At 39.6% G+C, this 12,500-nt stretch overlaps 2 protein-coding genes across 4 annotated transcripts in view; one reads left to right on the plus strand and one right to left on the minus strand.

Annotated features, from left to right (window-relative positions):
• The window catches only part of LOC123507635 (transcription initiation factor TFIID subunit 10-like), a 7,511-nt gene extending 4,233 nt beyond the window's left edge, over positions 1–3,278 (minus strand). Inside the window, exons 1-4 of one of the 3 annotated variants that reach the window (XM_045260670.1) lie at positions 3,210–3,246; positions 2,693–2,777; positions 1,752–1,775; positions 179–268 (exon numbers count right to left, since the gene is read on the minus strand). In XM_045260670.1, the coding sequence (XP_045116605.1) occupies positions 179–268; positions 1,752–1,775 (114 nt within the window). In that variant the 5' untranslated portion in view covers positions 2,693–2,777; positions 3,210–3,246. Of the gene's footprint in view, positions 1–178; positions 269–1,751; positions 1,776–2,692; positions 2,981–3,209 lie in introns of those variants that run through there. The other 2 variants (XM_045260669.1, XM_045260671.1) reach the window with 2 other exon arrangements.
• A 1,581-nt stretch (positions 3,279–4,859) lies between these two features.
• The window catches only part of LOC123507633 (SEC14-like protein 2), a 25,314-nt gene continuing 17,673 nt past the window's right edge, over positions 4,860–12,500 (plus strand). Inside the window, exon 1 of the mRNA XM_045260666.1 lies at positions 4,860–5,289. Coding sequence (XP_045116601.1) covers positions 5,158–5,289 — 132 coding nt within the window. The 5' untranslated portion in view covers positions 4,860–5,157. The remainder of the gene's footprint in view (positions 5,290–12,500) is intronic.

Below are 12,500 nucleotides of genomic sequence, written 5' to 3' on the forward strand. Positions count from 1 at the left end.
ATAATAATAATAATAATAATAATAATAATAATAATAACAATAATAATAATAATACATGAAATTTTGTTAATAAAAGATTTGAAAAAAGATCCAGCATCATCTTATACCCTGATGGTTAATTATTAACAAGCTGAACAAAGACAGAAACACACACACACACACACACACACACACACACCGTTGGGTTATATTCTTCCAGCTGCATGAGGAAGTCAGTGAGGGCCAGGCCAGCTGAGCGAGACACCTGGTTTCCCGCAGCGCCAACACCCTGAAAGAGAGAGAGAGAGAGAGAGAGAGAGAGAGAGAGAGAGAGAGAGAGAGAGAGAGAGAGAGAGAGAGAGAGAGAGAGAGAGAGAGTAATTTGAGGTTGAAAGGTAAGTGGTGGTGGTGGTGGTGGTCATATAATGAGAGAATCACTTGTGTGTGTTTTGTTGTGTTTGATAAAAATGTTTGTTTTATTTCTTTTTACTTTAATTCAATGTTTTCAAGTGTTACCGTCAATAAATTAGTAATGCTACAACTACTATGACTACTACTGTATGTGTATGTGGTAGTTACACATACAAATACATCAATGTAAAATAAACATGTCGATAAATATTTCACAATGGGGGCAGAGCAAACTGTTGTTTAAGGAGTCAAAAATCCAATCTCATCACTGTCCACCTAATAGTACAATCTTTCACTCAACTAACCTTTCTTCTCCACTGACTCTCAATTACACTCCTCCTTCACTGTAAACATACTACTAGAGTGGATCTAGTTTAAACTGATACTCTGGTGTTGTCTGTACCTGTACACACTACTGCCACCTTAAACCCCAAGTCACCATGAATGAATGATCGGCCTGGCCCTTGACAGGCCTGCAGGGCATGGACAAGGGAATTGCATGTCCAAGACACAGGTGTCAATGTCACATGATCTGTGTGCATTGCCAAGTGTAAAGGAAAATATACTGAATCATTCCATCTTTAAAGTAAGAGCCAAACAAAAATCATGCAGCTGTGCAGTAAATATTTAACACTTTCAGAATATCTAATGCAGACAAAGAGAGAGGAAGACCATCATGAGTCAGTAGACAGTGAGTGTGCCATCAGTGCCCCACTGCAGATACAACCAAAACCTTAACACAGCACTGGTCTTGTCTAAAAAATATTAGCTGGAAATTTCACATCTTTTCTTGCTAGCATAGCTCATCTGGTTTGTGTTTTCTCTATCAGTTCTTCTCTTCTTCCCAGTTGCTAACTCTACAGAAAACTTTAATAGAGCAAGTAAGGAAGGTTCATCTCACATGATCACCAGTGATTGTGCTTGCAAGTCTTTTGTCTCACTGACCGTTCTTTAACACACTATGCTGAACCTCTTACTCATTCTAGCAATGTTACATTTCTTACTATCTTTCACCAGTATCTCCATAGTTACTGTTCTTGTCAACATGTTAACTGCAAGCTTCTCTCTGGGGCCTCATTGTACATGAGTTTCCACTCACTCTCAACCATATTTTGTCTACATACACAAATAAAACAACAGTTAACTGATACCTCTATTATTTTTAACCTTTTCCCTAGCAAACTTCCTGTGTGTGTTTCCTCCTGCCTATATTTGTAAAGGTTTCAAAGGATGATTGTTAATATATCTCATTTGTTCTGATCACCTCCCAGTTTATTTGAGAAAATGGGATTGTGAACAAGTATTTTATGTGTGTGAGAGAGCACTGTTCACTCTTGTTAGAAGAAAGCACATACTCTCACCTGTTGCTGTCCACTTTGATCCATCTGAGGAAGAAAGAAAACCATTAATGACATACCAGAGAGAGAGAGAGAGAGAGAGAGAGAGAGAGAGAGAGAGAGAGAGAGAGAGAGAGAGAGAGATGTTGTTAAGGTGTGTATTGTCACATTATTTACGCACATGTGAAATGAATGACAGTGATTGGTTCTTTTGTTTGCACATCCAACCACTGACCAATAAAAATATTACATAATAAATGTAGCCAATCAGAACACTTTGTGGAGAGAAGTGATTTGATTTGAATCAGTGTACGGAAGAAATCTGATCAGGCAGAGTGTCACCTCGATTACTTCTATTGTATCTCCAGATTTTTACAAAGAGAAATAAGATAATGACTCCATATAATTTCCTTAGCATTGCTAGTCAGGTTAGTCTGGTTTGCTTTGGTTAGATCCCTTTGACTGGGTTAGATAAAGTTAATTTGTTTTGAAGATGTATCAGCGGTGCGTGTTGCCTCAACTAATTTCCATTAGCTAGGTTAGGTTAGTTTAATTAAGGTTAAATAGCCAAGCTACAATAGGTTGACTTGGGCAGCGGTGACCAGTGGTGGGGCGAGTACTCTCCACAGCAGTAGTCTAAACTTTGGACTGTTACTTTAGTGGGACTTTGTGATAACAAAAGTATTTTCTTTTGGTACATTTTGATCTGTTTTGTATTAGTCATTGTATCGTTTTCATGGCAATTCAGTACTTTCTAAGGGAACAGACCATGTTCTTTTAGAAGGGGGAGGGCCCCAGAGGGGGAATATAAAAAGTATTGACTTGCAAAGGAAACAAAGTGCATATTCATTCAAAACAAGTCCACAACTACCACAAAAAAAAGTTTCATCCTAAAGTGAGAAACTGGTGTAAGACTGCAAATTTACTGAGGCGAGCTGTGTTGAGAGGGCAGACTGTGACTGTACCTTTGAGCTGCGAGACACACAGGGAGACGTTCAGCAAGGTCACAGCTACCTCTAATGGCAGGTTCACAACAATCCTTGACCTGACCTATAAGACCAGAACTAGTGCTATTAGACCTCGATGGGCGTAAATAACTACTTTTGCAGACGTCTGCCGCCAGGCTGTCTCAATGTTGCCTGTGTCAGGAGTCGCAACACACACAACACTAACACTACTCAGAGACTCAATCATTCTGTATCACACTGTGTCTATTACACCACCACTCTACAATACAGTAATAAAAAAAATCAAGAAAAGGAAAAAAAATACATAAATCACAATGTAAACACTAATGGCGTTGTCCCTTTAAAATTTCCCTCCATATAATTACATTTTATCCACAAACCAACACATCCACCCACCATTCCCTTAACGCTAAAGTTTCACAAGCTTCATTATAACCTCCACCTCAGGATACTAATAAATATAAAGAAATAATTGTAAAAAATGACCAAAAACAACTAATCACAACTCCTCTACCTCTCCACAAGTCGAGCCAATCTGTACCATCTTGCCCAGCTCACGGTCCTTACATAATAGTGTCTTTCATTTGTGCTTCGCTGGCAAAATATTCTTTATTTTCTTATAATACAAAAATATGCAAAGTAGTTTGGTCACACATGAAAACTCTAACAAGGGTTTTATTCAATAGTCGAAAAAAATGTGCCTAAAAATTCGTAATATCCACTTTGTAGTTTGTAGGCGGTTCAAGTTGTCAATTGATGGGTGGGAGCGTCACGGTTTGGGCGGTTTATACGTGAATACATGTCAGTTTATCAAGCCCTTCAATTATAAGACCCAGTTTTACCTTGATTTTTGGGTTTGATCAGACAATCTAATCTGTATTAGGAAGTGTCTATGGAAGCAGATGATTCTAATCCCCACCTATATTTGTGAAGATGTATAAAATCACCAAATAGTAACAGAATGAATATGAAAACGCGTCATGGTACTGAAAAAATAAATAAAGTGACAAATTGGAAGAAAAGAATACGACAAAAGCGTCAAAAGGTTCCTTGGGAGCCAGCCTAGTGGTGTTTCAGTGGACGTTCCGCTTCCGGGGCGCTAGGCGTCCTGGGGAAACTCTCCAGACCACAGGGCAGAAAGTGCCGGGTTATAGTGCCTCAGCCATCCCCAATGCCGCTTCCTGACGAGGAGGCTTCGGCCGAGTCTGTGGCGGGCGTGGCTAATGTCATAGTCAAGTAATGTGGAAGCCATTTGATGGTAACTGAATGGGGGTTACGTTCCACCGATCCCTTTTTGTTCCACATTCGAGCCCCACTGGGATGTTTTTTTTTTTTTTTTTTCGTTACAGCTTGCTGGGGGCGCTAACTGGAAGTGTTGAAACGTATGGCCATGTATTATGAATTTATCTTACAGGTTGTAAAAATAGATAAAATCAAAATGAGAATGTAAGAAAACGTCTTCCAAGCGTTCATTTCGAGGTAAACTATTCTAAAACGAAAAGCCAGAGTGTGTGGTCTAACAGTAACGAAAAAAATAATTCATTAATAATGTATAAGACGAGAATACTGGTTAAATGGACATTCAATTGAAGAGTTATCTATCTTATTTGTGCATCTCTCTCTCTCTCTCTCTGACAGGAACAAGTATGTAAGCCCTCGTAACATTCAACAACTACATGCACGATGTACTGTACATGTAGGGTTATGTTATGTATTAAGAACAATCCGAACAGAAGAATATAAGATTTAGTAGTACATGTAAGTAGGGTACTATGCATACATATAGCTACTACTATAAACAGACTCTACCATATCTATCTTACAAAGCTACCGGATGGAAAAAGAGAGAAACAAGAATAGTAACCCAAGTGCCTTATCTTCCTGTTGGCATTCATTACCGGATGAACATCACACAAAAAATAAAACATAGGAGGTCATCATACGTCTGGCAACGCGCCGCCTCCCATCCACACTCCACCACCTTATCACAGATGAGATTAAAAGAACTTAATCTTTGTTTATAAAACATCGAAATGTAAATGATGATGACATAAGCTAAAAGTTTTACATACGAACACATGGATAGATAGAAAGATAGAATATTATAAAGCTACGGCGAGTTTGGCAGCATGTTCAAGGTAGGAGTGCTTCCTCGTCACCTGAACTAGTCACTGTAGTCAGACAGAAACACACAGCACAGCTTTCCTGACAAGCCGTGTCGTGCCGGGTTCCTGCCTGCACCACACATGCACACACTCCTACACCTGAACATTCCACACAGAAGTACCTGGATACGAACTGCGCGGCTGTGAACTATAAATACCCAAGAATTATCGATGATTATACCTAGTGTCAGATAAACAGCTTAACCTTATAGAGATAAACGTTATCTTATTGTGAACATCCTTCGGCGCTAGGGGAATCAAGTGGTTATCTCCTTGGTGGCTGTGTTATCTGGCGTGATGAGGCTGTTCGGATGGGAGACCGCGTTCGGCAACGGTTCCAGCGGCAGTGGCCCAGACTCTCTGGAATCAGAAGGAGGTGTTGACGCTAACATGGAGCTCACGCCGGAGAGAAAGGAGGCAATCTCTCAGGTCAGTGTTCCTACCACTCTCAGCAGGTCTTGAGGGTATGGGTTTGAGGACATACACTTCAGAACATAGTGTATGTGAGGACTGGGAACTTGCCATGCTTTCCTCCGCGCTGTCAGTCCATCCTGTCTACCTGTCACTCACTCCCGCCACCCAGACTCCACGACTGTGTTATGCCTTAGTGAATCCCCTTTACACGTACTGCTGCCTGGCTCATGCCATGCAGCCACAACATTAGCGGTAGTCTGTAGGTGGCAGGAATGACAAGGCGGGGCAGCTGGGAACGGGGACGAATCGATACCAGAGTGACGTACTCCATGTGACGTTCCTGGAGGCGGTGGCGGTGCATCACTGTGTTCACTATTCTAAAACGCTTCCGCCCGCACCACCATAACTTTCTAAGGCTTCAATTTAAGTAAAATGTGATCTTTAAGAGTGTTATTACAGGTTTAACAGCAAATTAGAGAGGTTTCTACATTATCATTAGGAAAAATACTCTTCAGAACCTGGCAAACAATTCTTGAAGGCCATTGATAATAGTTGTGGTGAGAGAGTAGTGCTTCAAAAAAGGAGCCTTTTTAAAACAAATGTACTGGTTTTTAAAGGGGTTTGAATGGTTACAGTGACGGATGAACAGTGACAGATTTAATAAGGAAAGTCATTTGTAAGAATTAACAAGTGTGTGAGGCAGGGAGGCATAAACAGTACGTACTAAGTGCAGATTACTGCTCGCCTGGCTGCGGGAAACAACTATGAGACCGCGCCAAGTTCGAGAGTAGAAAGCGCTGTACACAGCAGCACCGCGCTGTGGAAGGTAAAGCAGTGCAAGTAAAGGAAGGGATTTGCGGAGAGGAGATTCAAAATGATAAACGTTAGTCAGTTTGTTATATATTTGTGTGGTCTCCTCTGATAGACGAAACTATTGTCAGTATTTTGTTGGTATTCTTGTTTAGCATGACGATAGTGATTCTCATGATAACTTAGAAGTAAAGGTAATCAATATACCACAACAACAACTACAACAACAGCAATAACTACTTCTACTACTACTACTACTACTATTACTACTACTGCTACTGCTCCTACTTCTGTTGTTACTGCTACTACTACTACTACTAGTTCTACTACTACTACTACTACTACTACTACTACTACTACTACTACTACTACTACTACTCCTGTCCTGTTGTTACTACTACTACTACTACTACTACTACTACTACTACTACTACTACTACTACTACTACTACTACTACTACTGTACTACTACTACTACTACTACTACTACTACTACTACTACTACTACTACTCCTGTTGTTACTGCTACTACTGCTACTACTACTACTACTACTACTACTACTACTACTATTACCACCACCGCTGTGACTGGTATTATTATTATTATTATTATTGTTATTATTATTATTATTATTATTATTATTATTATTATTATTATTATTATTATTATTATTATTAGTAGTAGTAGTAGTAGTAGTAGTAGTTTTTTATGGTATGGCCTATAGCGCCTGTGGTGTAATTGAAGAGTATGTATAGGAAGCGCTGTTCAGCTTCCACCCATTAGTGGCGCAGGCAATTTTATTTATAGTAGTAGTAGTAGTAGTAGTAGTAGTAGTAGTAGTAGTAGTAGTAGTAGTAGTAGTAGTAGTAGTAGCAGTAGTAGTAGTTGCGGGTAGGTCTGGTATCGTCATTCATCTTTCCTTAATGTGTTCAAATTTACTGACAATTTTAACAAAATGTCAACAATTGGTGGACCTTTAACAGATAGGAGAGTTTAATAATAGATGCGAAGCGTTAAGATAGTGACGAGGAGCGGTGCGCGTGTCTGGACTAGTTAAGTAATCACGGCTACTCATGTCTGTCGTGTGTGTGTGTGTTTGTGTGAGCCCAACTATAGCCAGCCAGCGGTCACTGATAAGAGTAGTAATGAGCTGCGTAACACTACACTTATCACCACACGCCTCTTCATTGTACTTTATACCCGTGTACTCTGTTGTTTTCTGATTTATTCATTCTTTTTTTTAATCTCAGAAAACAGTATAGGTGAAAAGTACGGTTATATTGTTGTTATTTTTGTTGTTATTGTTGTAGGGGAACGATACTGCCATACGTCAGAGGTATAATGCATTTGTACGGTTTTTTTTCCTCCAAAACATCTGTTATGGAATTAGCAATCAGTTAACGTTTTGAGTAACGTTTCGGATCATTTTACTTTGTGCTTAAAAATAAGGTATCTTGATTTGATTTCTAGACCTCAGTTCTCTATTTTTTATTCGTTTTCTTGTTTAGGGGAGAGAAAACTAGCAGCGTTTATATGTTTTATATGTAATTCACTTTTTGAGTCTTCCCTCTCCATAAAAAAAAAAAAAAAAAAAAAAAAAACTAGGAAATGCAAATAATTCATGTTTAGTGAATCTTTGGACCAGTTTCCAGTTTGAAGTATTTTCGTAACGTGGACAAACAAATAAAGTGGATAAAAATGCACGTGTGTGTGTGTGTGTGTGTGTGTGTGTGTGTGTGTGTGTGTGTGTGTGTGTGTGTGTGTGTGTGATCCGGAACTTTGCCACTGTGACGTGGCGTGATGGTGGTGTGACAGCGCGGTCTAATTCAGTGTTTGTGGTGTTAAGAAGCACTCCAAGTAGTGTGTGTGTGTGTGTGTGTGTGTGTGTGTGTGTGTGTGTGTGTGTGTGTGTGTGTGTGTGTGTGTGTGTGTGTGTGTGTAGCACTCGCAGCCACGGGTAAGGCAATATTAGGTGGAGAAAGCAAGGCAAAACAAAAGACGTACAAAAAATGGCCGGTTAGGGAAAAAAAAAAAGTAAGAACAAAACATAACTAGAGAATAAAACAAGGAAACTGGAAACGAACGTAGAAAAAAAAAAAACTGCTTGGGAAATAAATAAAGGAAGAAAAATGACAAAATGATAAGAGGAAGTGGGAGGGAGGACGGTGACTATTAACCTCTTTAGTACCATGATTCTGCTCACTGTACGGTGATTCTATACAGCTTCATTAACTTATGTGGGAGTTGAAATAGTGAAGACAGGCCAATAAGCTTCTGACCTCCATAGACTCTTCCTAATGTAAATAAAATGTTCTAATCGTACACAAATTTAAATCCCAGGGTAAAAATGTGTCCCATTGCTGAAGGAGTTAATCTTCTGACCTCCATAAACCCTTCCTAATGCAAATAAAATCGTTTAATCATACCAAACAAGAAATCCAAGGTAAAAATGCGTCCCAATATTGAAGCGGTTAATATTGTGATATCCACAAATCCTTCCTAATGCAAATAAAATCATTCAATCATACCCAAAAACTCATGGTAAAAATGCGTCCCATTACTGAAGGAGTTAAATAATGAAGCGAATGTCTGAAGAGTGAGATGTGATTCAGCAAGGAGTCACCAGATATAGCAGAGGAGAGAAGCTAGACTTATACAAAACTACGGAGACGAGTGATAAAGGTAGACAGTAGAAAATTACTAAAGAAGAAGAACAGGAACACGATAACCAGTGAGCAGCAAGGAATCAACAGGTAGCAAAGAGGAGTAGCTCTACCTATATATACAAAGTTAATGAGACGGGTGACAAAGCTAGACAGTGGAAAATGACTAAAGCAGAAGGTCAGGAACACGATAACCAGTGAGCAGCAAGGAATCACCAGGTAGCAGAGAGAAGTTGTACCTATATATATAGTTAACGAGACGAGTGGCAAAGCTAGACAGTGGAAAATGACTAAAGATGAAGGTCAGGAGCACGATAACCAGTGATATCATTCAGTACTCGTCACACCAACTCTGGATAGAAACAAGATAGTGATAGTTGAACAAAACGAGGAACTGTTGGATGTAAGAGATACCATTACTAAGTGTACCGTATCTAATCACATCTTAGTAGGTTGAATTAGGTTAGGTTATATTAGGTTAAATGTGTCTTCTTAACCCCCTTCAATAGTGGGACATATTTTTACCTTGAGATTTATGAACGATTAGACTATTTTATTTACATTACGAAGGGTCTATGGAGGTCAGAAGAGTAGTAACCACAGTCTTCACTATTTAAATCACCCACTTAAGTTTCTGAAGCTGTATAAAATCACCAAATAGTAACCGGAATGAATATGAAGACGCCTCATAGTACTGAAGGGATTAAAATTTTCTTTGGCGTGTTATTTCTGCTTCTGTTTTTAACAGGTTCTTGTGGAAGTTGTTTGAGTTTTTAAGGGTGTTTTTTCTGATTCCGTTGACAGTTTTATAGTATACGAGTAGTTATTATGGTTTTCAAGGGTGTTTTTCCTGACTTTGTTGATGGTTTAATAGTTTACGAGTAGTTATTGTGGTTTTCAAGGGTGTTTTTCCTGATTCCGTTGATATCTTGAGAAAGTAGCGGAATTTACTGCAGATTTTTCAGGATGTGTTGGTATTTCTGTTGAGTTTGACAGGCTGGTAGAAATGACTGTGGGGGGATCTTCAAGTGTGGCTGTGGACAGTTTGACAGGCTGGTAGAAGCGAATGGGGTCTTCAAGTGTGGCTGTGGACAGTTTGACTTTGACTGGGAGTGTGTGTGTGTGTGTGTGTGTGTGTGTGTGTGTGTGTGTGTGTGTGTGTGATGGAAGAAGGAGGATGGAGTGCGGCGGATGACTGTGCAAATGTAAGAAGTTATGACCGTGTACGTGGGGATCTTGACACACACACACACACACACACACACACACACACACACACACACACACACACACACACACACACACACACACACACACAGTAAAGGAAAAGGTTTGACTATTTTTTCCTCTCATTTTAGTTAATGCCAAAAGAAAATAGGAAAAATAGTTGAGAGTTCTAAAGAAGAAGGTCAACACAGGAAAGGAGGAAAAAAAGAAAAGAAAAAATCAATGCAAGAAGTAAACAACGTGGAAGAGAAAACTAGAATGGAGAGAGAAAAAAAAAAAAGAGAAACACGGAGGGAAAGAAAGAAAAAAGACAAGAACAAGAGAAAGAGAAAGACAAGGCTAACAGAACAGTGAGAGTACTAGTAACCAAATTATAAATGTAGAACGGCAATAACAACAACAACAACAACAACAACAACAACAACAACAACAACAACAACAACAACACTAGAAACATCAACAACTATAAATAAAAACAAACAAAAAACAAATAAAAACAAACACGCATCTTGACTTCAATAATAATTTTACATAATATTTACGTAACGAAGAAAAGGAGAAGAAAAAAAAAGGCTGGTGCTTTGAATGCTCACTAATACTAAACACACTAATAAAGAATCGTGTGTGTGTGTGTGTGTGTGTGTGTGTGTGTGTGTGTGTGTGTGTGTGTGCACCATCTATCCTTGACCGTCGTAACACCCAGAAGGGGACAGGACCAGGGTGGGGGACGCGGCGGGGCTCTTAAGCATTAGCAACAACCGACAAGCCCAGTGAGGTAACACGTGTATTCTAAGGACACCGCCTCGCTTCGCCTCGCCTCCACAGATCCCGCACGTCTCTCACAGCAGCACGAGTCATGGAATTAGTGTTCAGTTAGCGATGCCTTTTTATTAATTTATTTATATATTTTTATTGTATCTGGCGGGCGGATGGGGAAGGATAAAGAGGGATGTTTGGCGAGGCAGCAGTGGAAGTCAAGATGTTGCGAGAAACACGAACGGTTTGAGCTATGAAAAGCCTTTTGGCCCAGTGCACTAGTTACACACACACACACACACACACACACACACACACACACACACACACACACACACACACACACACACACACACACACACACACACACACCGTGAGACTGTCAGGCTCTAAATTTACGTAGCCAAGGCCACTGTTGTGTGGAAATGTTACATTTAGCAAAATATATTGGACTTGATTTCATTTGGTCTGGTTTTACGACAATAACAACAACAACAACAACAAGTACTTCTACTACTACTACTACTACTACTACTACTACTACTACTACTACTACTACTACTACTACTACTACCACCACCACCCCCACCACGTGAACCACCACCACCACCATCACCATCACCACCTCTACCAACAGATTGAAAGTTGAGTATCACGTACCAAGACACACCCGTGCTAAGAACCAGTTGGAGATGCCTTTGATTCTTGCAGGACCAGTCATCCAGCGCCCTCCCTCCCTCCCTCCCTCCCAGCTCTTTGTTGGCATTTGAAACCTGCATGTCCGTTACTTGTGTATTAACTATTAACTCCTTCAGTACCATGGCGCGTTTCCATATTCATTCTGCTTACTGTTGGTGATTTTATACAGCTTCAGAAACTTACGTGGGGGATTAAAATAGTGAAGAATGTAGCCATTCATCTTCTGACCTTCATAGATCCTTCCTAATGTCAATAAAATGGTCTCATCGTAAACAAATCTCAAGTTAAAGATGTGTCCCAGTACTTAAGGGGTTAATAGCAAGTATACTACATAATATTAAGGCTCTTGATAAACGTACTCGGGGTTTTAATCTTTTCAGTACCAGGATGCATTTTCATAATCATTCTGGTTACTATATGGCAATTTTATACAGCTTCAGAAACATATATTGGGATTAGAATAGCAAAAACCCTGGCTATTAATCTTTTGACCTCCATAAACCCTTCTTCATGCAAATAAAATCGTCTGATCGTATCCAAAAGTCAAAGTAAAAGTTCTGGTTACTATTTGGCAATTTTATACAGCTTCAGAAACATATATTGGGATTAAAAAAGCGAAGACACTGGCTATTAATCTTTTGATCTCCATAGACCCTTCCTAATGCACATAAAATCGTCTAATCGTACCGAAAAGTCAAGGTAAAAATGCGTCTCCGTATTGAATGGACTAAGAATGTTTATTTTTACGGTTCTAGTTACCAGTAAACAAGAATTCTCCATTATTAACAGAGGAGACAGTCTAGAAACCATGGCTAATCATTCTCGTGTCCTTCGAAGATTACTGCCGTGGTGGTAGTGCATAGCGTTGCAGATGTGATGGTGGTGGAAGAATATGCTAAGAAATGATAGACGCACTGTCGGTCACCGCCAAATATCGGTTGATTTATTCATTTATTTATTGTCTTTTCTTTGTTCACGAGGTTATACGTGTTATCGTTTTCCACTGCGGGGCGACGCAGTGTGTGTGTGTGTGTGTGTGTGTGTGTGTGTGTGTGTGTGTGTGTGTGTGT

Source organism: Portunus trituberculatus, chromosome 23 (assembly GCF_017591435.1).
Source record: "Portunus trituberculatus isolate SZX2019 chromosome 23, ASM1759143v1, whole genome shotgun sequence".
Lineage (NCBI taxonomy): Eukaryota > Metazoa > Arthropoda > Malacostraca > Decapoda > Portunidae > Portunus > Portunus trituberculatus.